Raw genomic sequence first — 19,577 nt, 5'->3', positions numbered from 1 at the left:
AAGGGAGAACCTTAGATTGGGTAGCCGACTATAATTGCACCGGCACCATCGCTTCCATCTCGCCACTAGCATGGACAGATCACTCCCTTGTATCCTTCATACTATCAACCACCAGATCACCTCCCATGGCTGCCCAAACTGTCCCACCTTGCCCAACCAGAAATAAAAAGAATATCACAGTGGACAAAGTGATCCCTGCCATTCTCCCCACACTAAACTCACTGCCTGACACCTTGGTCCATGAATATAATAAAATTATGCTCACCACATTGGATAAGATCGCTCCACTCAAACTGAGACCAAGTAAACCTAAAGCCCACCTAAACAAGTGGTTTACTCCCCAATTAAAGGACCTACGTCTCCTAAAAAGAAAATGTGAATCTACCTGGAGATTATGCCCGTCTACTGAAAACAAAGTCAGTCTAGCTACAATTTCCACGCAATATAAAAATGAAATCTGCCTGGCCAAACATAATTCCTACAACGAGCGGATTGCTAACTCTAACTCAAGTATGAGGGAACTATTTACCATGCTAAAAGAACTAGAGTCTCAGATCCCCATACCTGACATCTGCATCAAAAACAAAACCTGGTGTTCAGATACTCAAAACGCTCTAGCCAACCAAGTAAAGACTCTTCAAAATAAAATAAACCATAAAAAAGACTCTCTGAAAATACAACATCCCTCTGATACCCCTGGTCCCAGCGACATACCTTCGACCAAGGTCACTAGATTCTGTTTCACTAAAACCTCCATCTTAGAGGTAGAGAAAGTTATCTTATCTCTTAAACCCTCTAACTGCAAAGGTGACCTCTGCCCAGCTCAAATTATAAAAGATGCCGCCAGAGACTTGTCCCCATTTACATGTAAACTGATTAATGGCTCTTTCACCTCTGGCACCATCCCCTCCAACCTAAAAAAAAAAACATGGGTACTCCCACTCCTAAAAAACAAACCCTGGACCCACTCATTCCCACCAACTACGTCCCATCACGACGGTACCCTTCCTTCTCAAAATGCTGGATAAGGTTGCACACACACAGATCCAAAAATGTCTCGAATCACACAAGCTCCTGGGAGTAAGACAATCTGGCTTTCGCCCATTACATTGGACAGAAACCGCCCTGATTGACTTAAAAACACAGATTGATGAGCTGAGAGATAAAGGTAAAACAGCCCTCCTCCTACTGTTAGATCTCACAGCTGCATTTGATCTTGTGGATCATAAGGTCCTGTGTAATCACTTGGACTCAGCAGCTCACTTTTCTACAGAAGCCATCAAATGGATCAAATGATTCTTGAGTGAGAGAACCATGAGGGTCTTCTCACCTTCAGCAGCAGCGGACCATGTCCCTATCATGTGTGGTGCACCTCAGGTCTCATGTGTCTCCCCTACCCTGTATAACATATTCACCACACCTTTGTTCGATGATCTGGACCTTCTAGGTATCACCTACACTAACTATTCAGATGATACACAGATTCTCCTCCTTCTTCCTGGGGATTATGGCAAGGACTTGGCGCAGGTGAATAGGGTATATCTCATCATCCAGGCATGGATGGCCACACACGGACTATGCCTGAATGATGAGAAGACAGAGCTGATAATCCTGGGTACCCACTCCAACAAATTAGACCTTGAATACTCTGCATTCACCATAGATGGAAATGCCATTAAAGTAACCAAGGAGGTAAACACCCTAGGCTTTTACCTTGATTCGACCATGTCCTTTGACAAACAAGTGAAATCACTGGCCTCCACTACTGCTTACATTTGTAAGCTCATCAGGGCAGGTAAATCCTTCCTTTCAAATAACAGCTGCATGATCTTGGCCAGAGCATTAGTACTATCAAGGTTAGACTATTGTAACGCCCTAAGCAGTGGCGCTGATAAAGCTATCATCCAGAGGTTACAAACTCTTCAGAACAATGCCTTAAGATCGGCACTAGGCATTAACAAAAGAGAACACATCTCCGCTACTAGAAGGCAATATAAATGGCTCCCCACCCACAATAAATTTTTGCTAAAAACTGCTTCCTTGACCCATAAAGCGCTAAACTATGCTGCCCTGAGTTACCTCTCAGACAGATTAAAGAGAAGAATGACCATTAAGCCGACAAGAACTGGTAATGCCAATTGCCTCGTGGTGCTGATATTCAGACTTATCAAGATTGGAGGTAATCGCTTCCCTGTGAAAGCTGCTAAACTCTGGAACTCCCACCCACACGAGCTCAACGTAGACCAACCATACTTACACTTTAGAAAAAACTATATCAACCTGCTCAACTCCACTGACCATTAGCTCGCTCGCTCTTCTCCCTTCATTCAGCCCTAGCTCTCCTGTATATATACTGTTTTTCTAGGACCTGTTTCGGATATATCTACACCTGTCTTTATTTCACTTTTTTCATAGCTGTAATTTATTGTATACCTTGTATTGATCGTCTTAACTTGACCTTCTTGTAAGCTGTGCATCTCCTTATTGCTGCGCCCTGTTACCCTCGGGTTTGGCGCGCATTAGAAATAAATAAACAATCAATCTCATGAGGATCCGTAAGTGATGTCCCATTTTCATCATGTATTTTGTATGCCGCCCTATCGGCTCTCTGTTTCCATAGCCGGTTCGCAAGCATTGTGTGGGCCTTATCTCCTTTCTCGAAGAATTTTTGTTTCAGGTATTTTAGTTGTGCGAGTGCCTTACCGTTCCATATGTGTCTGAATTCATCGCTCAGCCCCGCTATTTGTGATAACCTATCTTCTGCCTGAATAGGATGTTGGTGCAGATCGCGTTCTAAACGCGAAATGGTGGCCTTGAGTTCTGCCTCCCTGAGCAGCTAGAGTCTCTTCCTGGAGGCCTCTTCGGATATTAGAACACCCCTTATCCTGGCTTTCGCTGCTTCCCATACATTTCTTCCACATCGTTTATTTCAAAATAGCTAGTGATAGCATCCAAAAGGGATTCCCGGAACACTGGGTCTCTGCACAAGAAGTCATTGCTGATCCTCCTCCCATCTGCTTTAAAAGGAGGACCCAGTTCTACTCTAAGTGCGCATAACTTGTGACCTGTCCATGCCAGCACCTCTATGGATGTCTCTAAGATCTCACCTTCACATCCCGCTCCTATTAAGAAATAATCAATTCTAGAGAAGATTTGAAGTGGGGGGGAGAAAAAAGTAAAGCCCCTGTCATTGGGGTGGGATGTGCGCCATGTGTCAATTAGGTGGTGTTCTTTAAGCTGGCTAAGAAACTTTTTGCCCTGCATTGTGGGAGGTGGCTGAGTGGTTTGCAGTACCGGGTACGAATCCAATTCTTGTTCCGCCACTACATTGAAATCCCCACCACAGATCAGTTTACCCACCTTCCAGTCCCCAAGAAATTAAATAAGGACTCAAAGAAACTCGATTGATTTTGATTAGGGGCATAGGCTGAGCAAAGGATGATTTTCCGTGTCCTCAATTCCCCCCCTAAGCGCTATGTATCTCCTCTGGTCATCCCTATGTATGTGTTCAATCCGAAATGCTAATGATTTCCTAAACAAAATGCCCAATCCCCCTCCTATTTTAAGGACCCGAGGCCCAGACTATGTCCCCAATATCCCTTCCTACGATCTTGCGTTCATCCCCTTGAGTGTGTTTTGTCTCCTGCACAAACAGTATATCTAGTTTGGATTGTTTAAACTGTCGAGCTAGCATGAACATTTTGTGGGGGGAGTTCAAACCTCTTACATTCAGGGATCCAAAGGTTATATCAACAGGTCCTGCCATGGTAGTGTGTGAATGTCGCTTGGCGCCCTCATGCCATGCCTTTGGAAGTGTACAATACATAACCCTTGAGGTGCTGCGAAAGTTGCATGTTGCTCTCGCTGAGTCGGAGCTCGAGTTGACATTGAGGTCTCGATGTATTTGATTTTCCAGTTGAGTGTTTCCCCCCTCTTCCTCCTCCTCTTCCCCTGAGAAAAGCTAATCCTAGCATTCTCTGTTGCTAATGGAGATGCCCTTCACAAAAAACAAGGGCCAATCAAGAGGGGGCCTTCTTCGGGCTCAATGTAAAAGCGTTAACAAGCAACTATGTACATGCAGTGGGAACAAAATGTAGTTACATGGGCGAATCAGTACCGTCCTTGTCTCATCAAGGCGAGTACCCACCTCTTGGGGCTCGTTCCACTCGTGGGTCCGGCAGTTTGCAGCAACCCCCGAAGAAAAAAAAGGAACCCTGGTGGATCATGGCTGGGCAGGATGTTCAACGTCAAGGTGTATTAAGGCACTTATGGGCCTGTGGGTTTCCTGCGGGAGTCAACACGCCTGTCCTCTGCTGGGCCTCTGAGATGTCTCAGGATTCCCTCTGCCTCTTCTATGGATGTGATTCTGATGTCCTCTCCTCCTAGATCGAAGGACAATGAAAAGGGGTGACCCCCACCTGTAGCAAACCCCCTTTTCCTGCAGCCAGGTCGTGAGGGGGTGGCATCCCCTCCTCTTGGCAAGAGTCATGGCCGAGAGGTCCCACATGTGCACCTCTAAATTCTATCGTGCCCTTTTCTCTTGCCCTTAATAGGATGTCTTGTCTCTGGACGTAATAGTGACATTTTACGAGGACTGATTGAGGACCGCGCAAGGGGCCCCCGGCCCTATGCATTCTGTCAAACTCCAGTTTAGGCGGGTCCGTATCCTCATAGAGAAGCTGAATCAGGGCTTTGACTTTCTTTACTAGGCCTGCTGGGGATTCCCCTTGATCTTCCTCCAGGCCGAGTATGCGGATGTTTGATCTTCGCTTTGTGTTTTGTTTTAGAGATCGTCGAGCTTCGCCTCCACGTCTCTTTCCTTCTGTTCTAGGTCCTGGAGCCAGGCTTCGTACTGCATTGTGGCTACGTCCCCTGATTGTTGGTTACTCTCTACTGCTTCTAGGCGGTCCTCTACTTTAGCCATCTTGGTTTGCAGATCTGAAACTTTTTCCGTGAGGCTGGACTTTATGGACCTAATCTCGCCTAGGAGCGGCCGGATGTCTGATTTTAGTGGCGCTGTCAAAGTCATTGCCCGGGATTTCCAGGGAGCTTTGGACTTCATCAGTCTTCATGGCTGTGCTCGCTTGGCTGAAAGTCTGCAAAAACGCGAAGGTAGATGGGTCCAGCTTTTCCCCGAACAAACGTTTGAGACTTTCTGTTTCCATTTACCCGTCTTGAGTCCTGTTGGACCGGAAAAAACTGCAGGGCCTGCGCCGTGGAAAGCTATATAGTTCTGATTACGTATGCCAACGCTTTCCGTTAGAGATGTGTTTGTGTGCCCCAAGCTAGAACTCTTTCCACTGAGAGGCACTAAAAGGGCTAGCCGCATCTCTGTTGCTGTGCCTATTTCGTGTTGGGGCCCTGATGATGACAGTTTCTGTGACCAGACTCTACGGGGAAATGACTTTGTTCTGGTTTTCCGGCTTTCTTGCAGGCCGGTACGACGTTGCGTGAACTGGTGGTAGAGTCAACCAGCAGCTCTTAGATGAAGGATACCTAGCAGTATTGCTGGGGAGCCGAATTGACTTGTTCCGGACGGGTTCCTAGACGGGTTCCTAGAGGTGCACCTTGGTGGCCTGCGCCTACTGTGCTCCCAGGTGTCTGGGGAAGCGAGCAAACTAGCTCAATATCTGTAGAGACTCCTGTGCGCCTGATCTCCTCAATGGACTTCTACTGTGGTGCGGCTGGTAGTTCTCGGGACTCCCTCTATCGCTGGTGGGTTCCCCCGTATTGTTTTCTGGATAGTGTTCATTGGAGACCTGTTCGCATGATTTTACTGGTAGAAGCAGAAAAGAAAAAGGAACCTTTAGCAGCCCTGCTCCCGGAACCGCAGCTGGTGGTGGTTAGTGGCTTGATGAAGGGGATGTGGGCTATTTCGCTTGAGCTGGAGGTTCCCCTGCTGTGTGCTTGGGGCTCGGAAGGGGCCCAGCCGCGGTGAAGCCGGCTTCGGCAGTGACTGTCGTGGTGCTGCTCGGTTTGAAGCTTCAAAGCTGCTGCATGTTGGGATAATGATTACTGCTTGGTATGGCCTCACCCCCTCTACTCAGTGGCTTTCGCAGGGGACCGTCCCTTCGAGGCAGCAGAGTGCAAATGGCTTTTTGCGGGCGTGTTCCCTCCTCGCCCAAGTCAATCTGTGTGGCACTGGTCAAGGGTTTAGCTTGCCTAGCAGTCCCCAGCCCGCGTTGCGCTGGGACCGCAGTGTGCTTCTCTAACGGCGGCCGTGGAGCAGTGCTATCTCTTGGTTCTGCAGCACGGCTGGGTGCCGGCAAGTGTGTCGGGGTGCGCGAGGGGCAATGGGCTCCGATCCTTCTCCCTCGAAAGAACCCCCAACCGATGCACCTCACCTCTCTAGGGTGTACCACACACCTCCGGGGGACGGCTCCGGAACCTCAGCAGCTGATTAGGCGACTCGACCGCGTCGGGGATCAGATAGATCACCACCGACCGGGAGCTCGCCTTGCGGCCGCCATCTTCTTTTCACTTTGGCACGGCAAGGGGGCTGGCCTTCAACAAATGGCTTTCTTCATGAAGGCTTCCCCGATTCACGCTGCACTCTTGCCCACGAACGCCTGAGTTGGTTCCAGCGTCGGAACGTTGCTTAACAGGGTCAGCGGATTAGTTTTACTTGTATGAATTCCCTGCATGTAATTGCTCGAAGAGGGAGACGGTGGTTCAGGCTGCCATCACGTCTGCGCTCCCTGGTGGTCTCTGTTGATTTTTATTTTTAAAGTGCAATGTCCGCCCACTGGGTGCTCTTTTGGTAAGGTGCCAAAGGTTTCCAGGGCCAGCAGGGTGAAATTCATTGGAATAGCCATGGCTTCAGGACTTGTTGGAAAGCCAACGTGTGATAGTTCAAACCGGGGCTGGGGGTGGGAGCGGGGGCTCGGGGTCATCCTTGAAGCCAGTACCACAAAACTGGAACCCCTATTAGTTATATTTATTTATATACATGGGGAACAATGCTCTTCTTATCACAAAGAACGTATAAAAGATAAATCAGATTGGACAGGAAGCAGTCAAGCTTTTTACAATAAGGTGAGTTTGAGGGACATTCTGGCCCCATTGTGGAGGGGAGTAAATGGAACAGTCACTGGTGACAATGCATAAGATAATCTTACCTTTTATAATGTAGCCTAACAGTGTAAGATAGCCTCACCTTGATTTTAGCCCATTTGTGTTAGCCAGCCATATCTGGCATTGTAGCCTCTGTATGGTAGCCATATCTTGCATTTAGCCTAACTGTGTAAGGGAGCCATATCTTGCATTTAGCCTAATTGTGTAAGAGAGCCATTTTGAGGGGATTGGGTCCTCCGACTTTTTTCATATCTATGACAGTAATCACCACAGCTGTGCTGCTTCGGAAAATCTTTCGGCGTCTGCGTCGATGATGTCGATACGCCGTCCTCGCGGACCGCCGACGTCACCGGATGTTATAAGTAGGACGTGCGACGCCCGTAGCGTCAGATCCGTTATTCCTGCAAACGTGTTCACTTCGGAGATCTCGGCGCGCCTCGACTCTTTGGAGTTTCTGTTCTTTCGGTTCTTCGAACCTGTTCGTTTGTGAAGTTTCTCGGGATGTCTTCCTCTTCTTCCACCCCGCGTCCGGGCTTCAAGAAGTGTTGGGGCTGCGGGTCCAAGATGTCGGTGATGGACTCGCACGACGCCTGCCTCTGGAGGCCCATGACACGGATGATTGTGTCGACTGCCAGTCGCTTACGTCCAAGGCCTTGCGGGAGCGTAAGAAGAAGCTGTCGGTCGGTAAGGTGTCCAAGCCCCAGAAGTAGAGGTCCACTGGGCTTTCGACGGACGATTCGAGGGGCGACTCTCTGCATCGTCGTCATAAGTCTAGGGGGTCTCGGTCCTGGAGTGGGTCCCGCCACTCCTCTGCCTCTTCAAGGCACTCACGGAAGCACCGTCATCGGTCGCCTTCCCCGTCCTCGTCCGAGGACTCCGCCCGTCGGCGGGTTGCTTATCCCTCCAAGCATGCGACTCCGGAGGATTGGGCTTCCTTCGGTAAGAAAATGTTGGCGATTCTTGGATCGCAGGGCATCGGTCCGTCCGTGGGGTCGGGCGTGACGGTACTAGAGACACCGCTCGTACGCCTTCGGGCTCGGGTGGTCAGCACGATTCGCGGGAAAGGTCCCGCTCGGACAAGGGGAATCGTTTTAGTCATGCCCGTTCCAGGTCCCGGTCCTCGACACGCTCGAGACCGTGTGCACCTGTGAAGTCTTCGAAGAAGACGTCGACGCCTGTGGCGCCGAGGTCGTCGAGGGATTCTCTCGAGGCTTCGCCTCCGAGGAAGTAGTCGACGCCATCGGCGCCCAGGCTGTCGAAGGACATGCTTGGGGCTCCACCCTCGAGGCCTGTGTCGAAGCCGTCGATGCTGTTGGCGCCGCGCTGGACGCCGATTCACTCGATGCCTTTCGAGGCTGTCTTGTCGGAGGTACCACGTGGCACAGTGGAACCCGCTAGAAAGGCTCTGGCCAAGGCCAAACATGTCTTTGTCCCCCATTCTGTGTCCACATTCCACCATCTGGATTATATTTCTGAGGTGGATGAGGGTTCTGAAGATGGGATGGTTCTTGATACGGTACCAGACGAGATTATCTCGGGACATAGCCAGATTGAGGACCTGCGTCAGTCGCTGCACGACGCCAGTGGTCTGGACACCACTCCGGAGGTGGAGTTCTGTAGGCCTGAGCCTGGCACCCATGCCGAGTCCTCGTACCGGCGCCTTATGTCGAGGGTCACCGAGTACATGGGGTGGTCTGTTCGACCAGGGAATTTTCTGCAGGATGACCAGACGGATATCCTCGACCAAGGTCCACCAACTGTTCTGGTACTGCCGTTCCATATGGCTCTACAAAGGAGAGTGGCGGCGGCTTGGACTGCTCCGGAGACACTCCCGGCAGTGGGCAAGTCTTTGCCACAAAAATACCGCCCAGCCAGTAGCGACCCCTGCTACTTGACCACGCACCCCACTCCAGAGAGTTTGGTGGTGCAGGCGGCTATGGCCCCAGCAAAGCAGGTGTCGCATCCTACCATCCCTCCTGATAGGGAGGACACGCGTTTTGATGGTTGGGCGAAGAAAGTGTTTTCTTTAGGGGGTATGGCTCTTCAGGCAGCCAACTCTGTATGTGCCTTGTCATGTTTCACACACACTCTGTGCAACTGTGATTCCTTAGTGGCTGAACATATTCCCGAAGGGGACGAACGGGATGGTTTTCTTGCTATGATACAGGATGGCAAGGATGCCATGTGTGAGGCCGTTCAGTCGGGTCTGGACATTGCAGAATGCATCAGCCGGTCCATGGCGGTGAGCACCGTAATACGCAGGTTTGCATGGTTGCGGAAGTCTGGGTTTGCTCCTGATGTGCAAGCCCGGCTCCTTAACATGCCCTTTGATGGTGTACATCTTTTTGGCAGCAAGGCTGACGAGAGCCTTGAGAGGTTGCAGACCTCAAAAGCTGCAGCGAAGTCGTTGAGCGCTGCAGTTCGACAACCTCCGCCTTTTCGTCCTAGCAGACAGCAATAGAGGGGAGGTTCCTTTCTTTATTACTCATCCTTTAGTAAAGTGAGAGGAGCTGCTAGTCCAAGGGGCCACCGTAGGAGTGCCAGAGGTGGAAAACAAGGTACTCGAGGTGCCAAGGCCACTCGGGCAGTTGCCTCTTTGCCCTCAGGCAACGCCCCAGCTGCTTCTGCTCAGTCATGAGGCCCATGCTTCGCCGGTGGGGGGAAGGCTGGCGCAGCATCTGGTAGAATGGCGGGCCATTACTTCAGATGTGTGGGTTCTGGATATCATAACCCACGGCTACTGTCTTCCTTTCCGGCAGAAGCCTCACGACAATCCACCAGGGAACCTCTCTTTGAAGAGTCCGGATCCGCTCCTTGCGCAAGAAATTCAATCCCTGCTGGAGAAAGGCACCATAGAACTGGTGCCTATAGCGGAGAGGAACAAGGGATGGTTTTCCCCTTATTTTTTGATTTCAAAGAAAGACGGGGGATTGAGACCCATCATGGACTTGCGCGGTTTCAACAAGCTCCTTCGGAAGGACAAGTTCAAGATGGTTCCTCTTTCTCAGGTCCTCCAGGCTCTTCAACTTCAGGACTGGCTGGTGTCTCTAGACCTCAAGGTGACTTATTTTCATCTGCCAATCCATCCCAAGCACAAGAAGTTCCTGCGGTTCGCGGTTGGCGACTCGCACTTTCAGTTTCGGATCCTGCCGTTCGGATTGACCTCCGCCCCGAGGGTTTTCACCAAGCTCATGGTGGTGGTGGCAGTGTATCTCAGGAAAGGGGGGATTCATGTCTACCCCTACCTGGACGATTGGTTGATCAGGGCGCGCTCTCCCGTGCAAGTCCTGGACCATCTGTCAGTCACCTGCCACTCCCTTCACAGGCTGGGCTTCTCCCTCAGTTTAAAGAAGTCCCATTTGATGCCAACACAGCGGCTCCAGTACATCGGAGCAGTGCTCGACACGTCCCTGGGACAGTGTTTTCCTCCCCAGGTGAGGGCTCATCACATTCAGCAGATGGTGCACAAGTTTCAACATGCCCAGAGTCTCCCAGCGTTCGAGTTCTTGAGGTTGCTCGGCCTCATGGCATCCTGCATTCTTCTGGTGCCAGAGGCCAGGTTGCGGATGAGATCTTTGCAATGGGCTCTCAAACTCCAGTGGTCACAGTCCTCCGGCAGGATGTCAGACCCCGTTCAGGTGCCACCCTCGTCGCCCGGGACCTTCTGTAGTGGGCCGTCGAAGGCAGTCTGATGAAGGGGGCTCCATTTTGTCTGCCCTGGCCGGAGGTGACGATCGTGACGGACGCATCCCTCACGGAATGGGGAGCTCATGCCAACGAGTTGACAGTCAGCGGTCGTTGGTCTCCGTCGGAGTCCAGACTCCATATCAATCTGTTGGAGCTGAGGGCAGTCAGGCTTGCCCTGAAGGCTTTTCTGCCAACTGTGCGAGGAAAATGTCCTGATCCTGACGGACATCACAGTGGCCATGCACTACCTCAACAAAAAGGGGGGGCAGGGTCACTTCCTCTGTGCAGGGAGGCGATACAGCTCTGGATCTGGGCAATCCAGCAGCAGATTTCGGTCTCGGCAGTTGATCTGGCCGGAGACGAAAACGATCAGGAGTGGGAGTTGGCTCGGGAGATTCTCCTGCAGTTCTTCGCCCTTTGGGGGACCCCTCAAGTGGATATCTTCACCTCCAGTGTCAACCGGAAGTGCGAAAGGTTCTGCTCGCGGGAATTTCCACCAAGAGGAGCCTTAGGAGACGCGTTCGTGGTGGTCATTCCCACTGCTGTATACGTTTCCTCCAGTCCCCGTCATCCTGCAAGTGCTGCGGAGGTTACAGAGGTTTGGTTCCCGGATGATCCTCATTGCTCCGGCATGGGCCAGGAGGACGTACCTGGACGTTCTCGACTTGTCCATCTGCCCTCTACGTCGTCTTCCCTATCGAGAGGATCAGCTCTCACGGGAGGTGGGGTGAGGTTCTCCATCCAGAGGTCAGATCCCTCAACCTTCACGCTCGGCTTCCGAAAGGTTGTGGTATAAGGATTGGGACCTCCCTGAAGACGTGATGGAGGTGTTGCTTTCGGCCAGACGGCCGGAAACAAAGTCCCTGTACCGTTGCCGTTGGAGAAAGTTCTGCGACTGGTGCAGGGTTAAGAATGTGGATCCTTTTTCATGTGACATTCCTGTGGTTCTGTCTTTTTTGCTTTCTTTGGCCCACAAGGGCCTGCAAGTGGGTACCGTTAAAGGTTACCTGGCAGCGCTGTCTATATTTAAGCGCTCGTCTGAGGAGTGTTCTTATTTTAAAATCCCTTTTAATTTCTCAGTTTCTGAAAGGGCTCACTAATGTATTCCCTCTGTCACCGTTCCAGGTGCCCGGTTGGGATCTGAACCTTGTTCTCAAGTTTCTAATGGTTGCTCCCTTTGAGCCTTTGCATTCTTGTCCTTTGAGACTGTTAACCCTTAAAACTGTATTTTTAGTTGCGGTCACTCCACTCGCAGAGTGAGTGAGTTACAGGCACTTTCAGTTAAGCCACCCTTCACTGTTTCATAAGGACAGGGTTGTCCTTAGAGTTCGTCCTTCCTTTCTTCCGAAGGTGGTGTCGGAATTTCATTTAGGCCAGAAGGTTATTCTTCCGGCATTTTATCCTCCTCCGCATCCTGGTAAGGAAGAGGAGAGGCTCCATAGGCTGGATCCTTGGAGAGCTTTAAGCTTTTATATTTCACGCATGTCCCGGGTCAGAGTAGACGATCAACTCTTTATTGGTTACACTGGAAGGCGTTTGGGACAAGCTGTTACTAAGCAGACTTTGTCTTGATGGATTATCTTGGCAATTTCTGAATGTTACCGCTTGGCGGGTAAGGACCCTCCGGTAGGTTTGCAGGCCCATTCTACCAGGGGTATGGCTGCCTCTACTGCCCTGCAGAGGGGTGTTCCGATTCGTAACATCTGTGATGCAGCCATCTGGGCTTCCGTCCATACTTTTGTACGTCACTACTCCCTCAATTCTATCCGTGGGCAAGATCTGGCCTTTGGCAAGGCAGTCCTTTACTCTGCAATTTGATTGGGCATTCTAAATTTCTATATTCTAAATTATTTTCCCACCTCCTTACGCTGGTACTGCTTTGGGATACTGTCATAGATATCGGAGGACCCAATCCCCTCGAAGAACAAGTTACTCTCTTACCTGGTAACGTTCTTCATGGTCCGACGACGTATTCCATATCGCTCCCTCCCTGCCTTCCCCGCTACAGAATTTCTTATGCGATTGCAGCTTACGTTTCCGCAAGGCTTTCTGTGGTCATACTGGCAGTAGTTTGGTGCCACACGTTCTGGGAAAAAACTACAACTGAGGCTACGGGCGTCGTGCGTCCTACTTATAACATCCGGTGACGTCGGCCGTCAGAGGAGGTCCTCGAGGACAGCGTATCGTCGTCATCGACGCAGGACGCAGACGCCGAAAGATTTTTTCGAAGCAGCACAGCTGTGGTGATTACTGTCCTAGATATGGAATACGCCGTCGGACCATCCCATCGCAAGAACGTTACCAGGTAAGAGAGTAACTTGTTAATCTTGCATTTAGCCCAATTGGCCAGATTGGCCCAGATGGAACCCAGGATGCAGGCCTTGTCTGTACAGATAAACCAGTTTCTCCTCTCGCACACCGCACCATCGTAGCTTAATGGAAGGCTCATTCCACACACCCTGCACTCACATACAACACAAACACTATTTCAGAATACTTCTGCCAGAAGAATGAAGCTACCTTTAATGACAGAAATTCGAATTGTAACTTGCCACATAATTTGCTGTCTCCTTCAACACAATCCACCCCTTTTTAGTTCACAGTATACTCTGCTGCGCCCATCCATACTCCATTCAGACATGGGTGACTAGCAGGGTCTTGGCCACCCTCACATAACTTTAATGGCTGAAATGCACGCATAATAGCACCCCCCATTTTCACAAATTTGGACTCCGGTCCCTCTGAGGGTGTTCAATCAACAGCGCGTTGGGACCATAATTATGATGAAAGGTGCTATACAAATAAAGTGAATGAATGAATACATAGATTAACGACAACCAACATTTGACATTTCTAAATGCAGGTAGGTGGTACAGTCAGCTGTGCTCTGGATGTGACCATGATGGGTGAAGTGCTAGAGTGGAGGCAGGTTAGAAGTGAGGCAAACTTTTTAGCTAGCATTCAGATGAGAGGTAGGTGAAGAGGTTAACTCAAAGGTGAGGCAATAGGCTTCAAGTTTGGTTTTGAACAAATCTATGTGGACCGTTTCTCAGATGTCTGAGGGAAGAGAATTCCATGCAAGTGGAGCAAGAAGAGAGAAGGGGCGGAAGGTAGTCAAGGAGGAATAGCAGAGATTACGAGAAGGGTTGTAGAGTTGGATAAAGGAGGCTAGATGCAGTGGTGCCTTACCGTGGCTAGATTTGTGAACCAGGAGAAGCCATTTAAATTTGTCCCTGTTTTGCATCGTCAGCCTTTCAGCCTGGTGACTGTACAAGGAAGGGAGGTCAGAGTCCTGGTAGCGAAGTTAATGATCTTGTCGAGAGAACAGAAAGGATAGTTGGGGAGTCCAAAGAGGATGCTGGCACAGGAGTCCAGTTTGGAGCAGATGAGTCATTAAGAGATGCACGGTGGTGTTGAAAGGATTTTCCTAATATTTAGGAACTTGAGGCGAGCTGCTGTACCAGTTTTGGAGATGAAAGTAGAGAAGGGGCGAGCCGGGTCATGGATGACACCGAGATAGCCACCTGAAGAAGAGTAGAGGAGAGTGACGGGTGGGAACTGGATAGGCAGAGCAAGAGATGAGAGAGCGCTTTTGGCAGGGAAGACGAGCACCTCTGTTTTGGTAGAGTTTAACATAAGAAAATCTTCAGGAAACTTTGAAGGAAGGGACACAGATTAGGGCTCTGCTTAAGAGTATAGGTTTATGGGCGTGCTGTTGCGTTTCAGTTTAGCATGGAGGAAATGAGACACTTCTTTGGAGTATGCACGTTGAAGAATGCACAATGCCTGGAATTCGATAAAATTGCAAAAGGCAACCAGAGAAACAAGGTTAACGATGGGGAGATGGGGCCATTGCTTAACAGGCAGGCACGCCTTTTGCAATCTATGTAGAAGAAAGCACGAGAGTCCTGGGTAAGAACTGTTACTTTATTCCAGTTTGGAGGAAATATGGCTGTTAATCATGGTGGCTTGGGAAGAAACGTGGGGAAAGGAAGTGCTATCTTGAGAGCGCTGATGTGAAAGAAGCCAGGCAGACATTTTGGACTGTTGGTGAAGGTTGAGAACAGGGACCAAGAGATGTGCCCTAGATAGAGTTAGGATGTGTGGGTGATAGTTGGTGAGGAGGAATTTGGTTGGTTTTAAGGCAATTGTGCATACAGGGGTGGAAATAGCCTTAATGTTAGTGTTAAGGTTGGCAGTAGTTATTTCTGGACATGTGCCCATCCACACAAGGATCAGCATATGGATAGACAAATCAAGGCAAATGCTCGAATGAGTTGTGTCAGAGGGCGTAAATATGTTTAAGAGGACGAGTGTAGGGAGGATCTCTGATGGCCACCCCATATGGAAGGTTTCAAGAAGGGAGACCATCTGACTTCTGTCCGAGTGAGAGGAAGTAACACGTATAGGGCAGAGGCTTGGATGATTATATCTGAGCGGCAGTAGAGCAGAGTTTGATGTGCACAGTATTCAATCACACTGATGCATTCAGGAGAAATGGCACGGATTTCTACATCGTCCATCAGTAGTTGCAAGTTTCTAAGGCTGGTTTACGTTGGTCTCTGTTCTTTGAAGTTGGGGATGGAGGCCTGCCTGTGATCTCCTCAAGACGGTTATGAACTTCCATGAACAAATGGAGTTGAAATTCTATAAATATCTGTAGATTTTGAAAGGGGAATGGAGCTGGGCTTGTAGGTCTTATGGATGGATAGATCAAGGGAGGGTTTCTTTGATAGGCGCACCAACTGCACCTTTGTGATCTGGAGGTACTCGGGGACACGTGAAGAGGAGGTGTTTGGCGAGGGGTGAGGGAAAGGTTTTTGGAAATATAAGAGGGGAGAGCCACAGTTTCTTGTCTTGATAAAATGTGAGTGAAGGACAAAAATTCAGGGTGAGTGTAGTAGAAACCATAAGCTTGATTACACACAAAAGAGTCCGCTGCTGCAATCTCATGCTGGGTGCTGGTTACTTTGTCAGTGAAAAAATTAGAACGCTAATCGCACACTGTAGTGTAGGCGAGGAAGGAGAAGATTGAATTTGTTTGTTTGCTGGGTTCACTCCTTTGTTGTTTTTTTAGCATTTCTGATTTATTTTTTCCAAGATTCACAGTGGGAGATGCACATTGTTTTGGCAAGGGAGCTGTGGGATTGTTTCCCTCTCTGTTTGAGGGGGGAAAGGAGACACTTGAGTGGAGGATCTCTGAAGTGAACCATTCAGCTTGGAGTTTCACAGGGAAGACTTTTATTTTTATGTGAAGGGTCTATCTAATCCATGAGCAAATGACCCCCAAGTTGAGGCAAATGTTAAGATCAGGAAGGGGGGCAGCATTTCAGATGGACAGCAGAGAGAAAAGGGTTTGGGGAGAGAAATGTTTCCAGTATCTGGTGAGGACGGAAGAGCGGAGAGTGGCATAACTGACAAGCGGAAAGTGGAGATGGATGGGAAATGGAGTTGTATAATGGTCAGACCATGCATTTTGGACATTGCCAAGTAACAAGGGAGGTGTCCGTGATTGACGGCTGGTGAAGGGTGTGACCTTAACTGTGTGTGATGCTGGTGATTAGCTGCTTAAGGCCCAGTGCTATCATGCTGAGCAAGGATGAGTTTGCGATGGGGAGATTGGCCTTGTCGCTTGCCAGGATGAGAATGGGGTGTGACAAGGAGCTGTGTAATGGCATCTGAGAAAGTGTCAATTAAGGTGTTTTAGTGCCCTGGTGGACAGTAAAAAATCAAGGTGTGAAATGAGAAGTTGTTAGGGTGCCCGCACTGGACTAAAATCCTTTCCGTTAGGGCGGAAAGTTGAAGGTCAATGATTGAAGGAGGGAGGGTTTTGGGGGGTGGAAGGGACGCTGGCACTTTCGTGGTTGTCAAGTAGGTGTTGAGGCCAGCTGTGATCTTCTCTGCGATGAGGGCCTGCAGAAGTCAGTGAACCGGGTTCAGGTGAGCCAAAGGATGTCCAAGTTACTGTCAGCCCAGAGACATTGGCTTTCAGTGGCATGTTTGCTAGTTTGATTGTGCACAGACAGGAACTCCAGAAATGAAAAATCATCTAATTTTGCAAGTGAATCTCTTTGACCCTAATATTTGTTCCCTTTTTCCTTTCAGATTATGGCTATGAAGTAGATGACGACGAAGGGTTTTAGGAGTCCCTCCGCTAAAGGATTTGTAGGAATGTCCAGATATCAGAATGTTGGAATTTTGATCCTACTAGGATTGAAGGAGCTGCTCAGTGATCAGCCAATCCTGAGAAGTTTTCTTCAGATTTAATTTAGGTCAGTTTGTTGACCTGTGACCCACATAAGGATGTCGGGTGTATAGAACTTGAACTCTCTGCAATCATGTTTCCACAAAGGAATTGCAAGAAACATTTCTAAAGGACAAAGGGCCTGTATATATATTCTGTTTGTAAATTAGATGCCCTATACCTGTGTGGTAGTAGGAAAAAGCACGAGATGCACTTGCTAGTCTTAAGATGATGGTTAGATCTTTAAAATTCATGCTCTTAGATGACGTTCCTTCGTACCCCAACAAATGCTCGTGAGTGTATGTTTTCAGAGTTGACTGCACACTTATTTAATGTTCAGATGGGCTGTGCCCGGTACAGTGTTACTATAGTTTCAGTGCGAGACATTGTTATCCTATCATTAAAAGAAGCTGCCATTTCTTGATTTAGAAGATATTGCGGATGGGCTGTGCCGGCCTGGAGTTCCAGAGGATGGGAGTGCTGATTGTCTGGAACGGCCCCCTTGCTAAAGAGGATGCTACTGAGACCAAAGCTATTCTAGCCCTCAACTAGTATTATCTAGGGTAGAGCATGGACGAAAGGGGTTGCAATTAGGGAAATTGGGGGCCCGAAGTGCACTATTCCCATAGCATGTCTTTCATTGCCAAATCCTTTGTCAACTCTGAAGTTCAATGGACTTTGATTGGAAACGGAGAAGTGTAACCTTTGAGAGCAAACTGGATCGTCGGTCGTCGGTGGGCATTGCACTAAAAGCATGAATAAAAAGCTGCATTGAGACTCCAGCCATATTGAATTTTGATACGAAGGAGGATGTTTTTCAGCATTTCTGGTTTGTGTCCCTGTTATAGACGACAAACACCAAAAATATATATGGAAAAGATCAATATTCTTTTTGTCAATGAGGTTATTCATGCAAGGGCCTCAGAATAGCCGTTAAATGTGTCAACTGGGTTCATTACAGTATTTTGACTACTTAATTCGATCATAAATATTTTGATGTTTTAGAAGATGAAATGAGACATTCTTTTGAAGGTCCTAGGCCAAAGATCCCTATTGTCCCATTATAAGAAATGTTGTTAGTCTCGCGTGTAATTGATGTTCGCCGATGAAGCCTCAGAGTCTGCAACACTGATGCATGCATGGGCTTCAAAGAAGACTAGCATAGGGAGGGATTCGAAGCATGGGTGAGTCCAAACCATTCAAAGGCTCTCGCAGTTAGAGGTCGATGTGGCAGCCGGGGATGCTTACTTCACGGGGAATAGTGCAGCATCAGATACACAAAGATACATGCGAGCAAGCACCTGGCGTCACCAACCGGTAGATCGGAGAGAACACAGGACTGCTGTGAGACTTTGTAACCCCACATCCACACACGAAGTAAAAGCTTTAGTGGCTGTGTAAATGCTTGTAATGATCCAATTGCAACATGATCTCTTCAAAGATTCTCCACCACGAAAAGGCGGACTTTAAAAGAATTAGCCATTGTTAATTGAGTTCTGCTAAACTTGCTGGAACTATGTTAATTCAATGCTGGTTTAGCTACGCAACCAATCCATACTCACGACCCCATGAAAGTGTGGTAGCAGACATGTGCATCATGTGGAGTTTACACCCACTATACTACTGATTCTCTTGCAGATTGCATACCTTTGCCAGCATTTGGTTGGTTGTAATGTCAAATGCTCTCATGGCCCAATACTATTGATGTTGCATTTGACCACAGTCTGCCTGCACCACTGCAGTGCCTCTTGCAATGCCATTCCCTGCATGTGGCAAGAAAAACGCATGCAGCTGCCATGAAGCATCAACATATTCCCCTCTTCCAGGCATAAAATGATAACTGTGGGAATAGCCCGGGTTCTAAGATAGCATTAAGACAGCATTGCGCAATGCAGCACATCAAGAAGTGACCAGATCAAGATATGTTTCGCTAGTTGTATATTTGTATATAAATCTGTCACGATGTACATAATCCTGTTATATTTTATAGTCTTTGTGTTTGAGTTGTGTTTCTCGAGTTTCATTTTTAGGCACAAAACATTACATTTAATTTAGTTTGAGCTCATTTATATTTTTTATTTTTGTACAAAATTAGCAAATGTCAACAAACAAGAGTGCCATTCAAATAATTATTTTAAGTACTGGTATCTCCACACAACCATCATACAAACTATGTTAAATTGTAATGTAATACATCTCCTTCAATGTAAATAAAATTTGAATTGTTCATTATGAATTCATTTTTGAAACGTTCTGGCTTTGTGTAAAATTGCTTTTCAACATGGGTCCAGTGCAGCTCACAGGTTTGTGGTGATCGGTATTTGGCGAAATGAAAACGCACATTACTTTTTTTTTTTATTGGTGTCTTATTTACAGGTGCCAGATCGCACTAGAGCTTAAAGGCGCCAAAGTCATCGGCCACAGCCAGCATGTAAAGGCGTGTGCAGACCATTGGCATTTAATTGGGGTTAGTGAGCAAGTACTTGCAAGACACAAGAGCGACGTTATAGAATTGTTAAGGAGACATGAGGTGGGGGGTGTGTGGGCAGGGCAAGGAGCGATGGAGGGTAGG

At 48.5% G+C, this 19,577-nt stretch overlaps 1 protein-coding gene across 4 annotated transcripts in view; it reads left to right on the top strand.

Moving 5' to 3' along the window:
* Nucleotides 1-19,232, top strand: part of BRF1 (BRF1 general transcription factor IIIB subunit) — a 1,105,609-nt gene extending 1,086,377 nt beyond the window's left edge. For all 4 annotated transcript variants that reach the window (XM_069638202.1, XM_069638201.1, XM_069638205.1 and 1 more), the window contains one exon: nucleotides 16,867-19,232. In XM_069638202.1, coding sequence (XP_069494303.1) covers nucleotides 16,867-16,904 — 38 coding nt within the window. In that variant the 3' untranslated portion in view covers nucleotides 16,905-19,232. The remainder of the gene's footprint in view (nucleotides 1-16,866) is intronic.
* Nucleotides 19,233-19,577: the final 345 nt, after the last annotated feature.

Source organism: Ambystoma mexicanum, chromosome 14 (assembly GCF_040938575.1).
Source record: "Ambystoma mexicanum isolate Mex_15411 chromosome 14, UKY_AmexF1_1, whole genome shotgun sequence".
NCBI lineage: Eukaryota > Metazoa > Chordata > Amphibia > Caudata > Ambystomatidae > Ambystoma > Ambystoma mexicanum.
The sequence above is the reverse complement of the archived record's forward strand: the minus strand, read 5'-3'. Positions and strand labels throughout refer to the sequence as shown.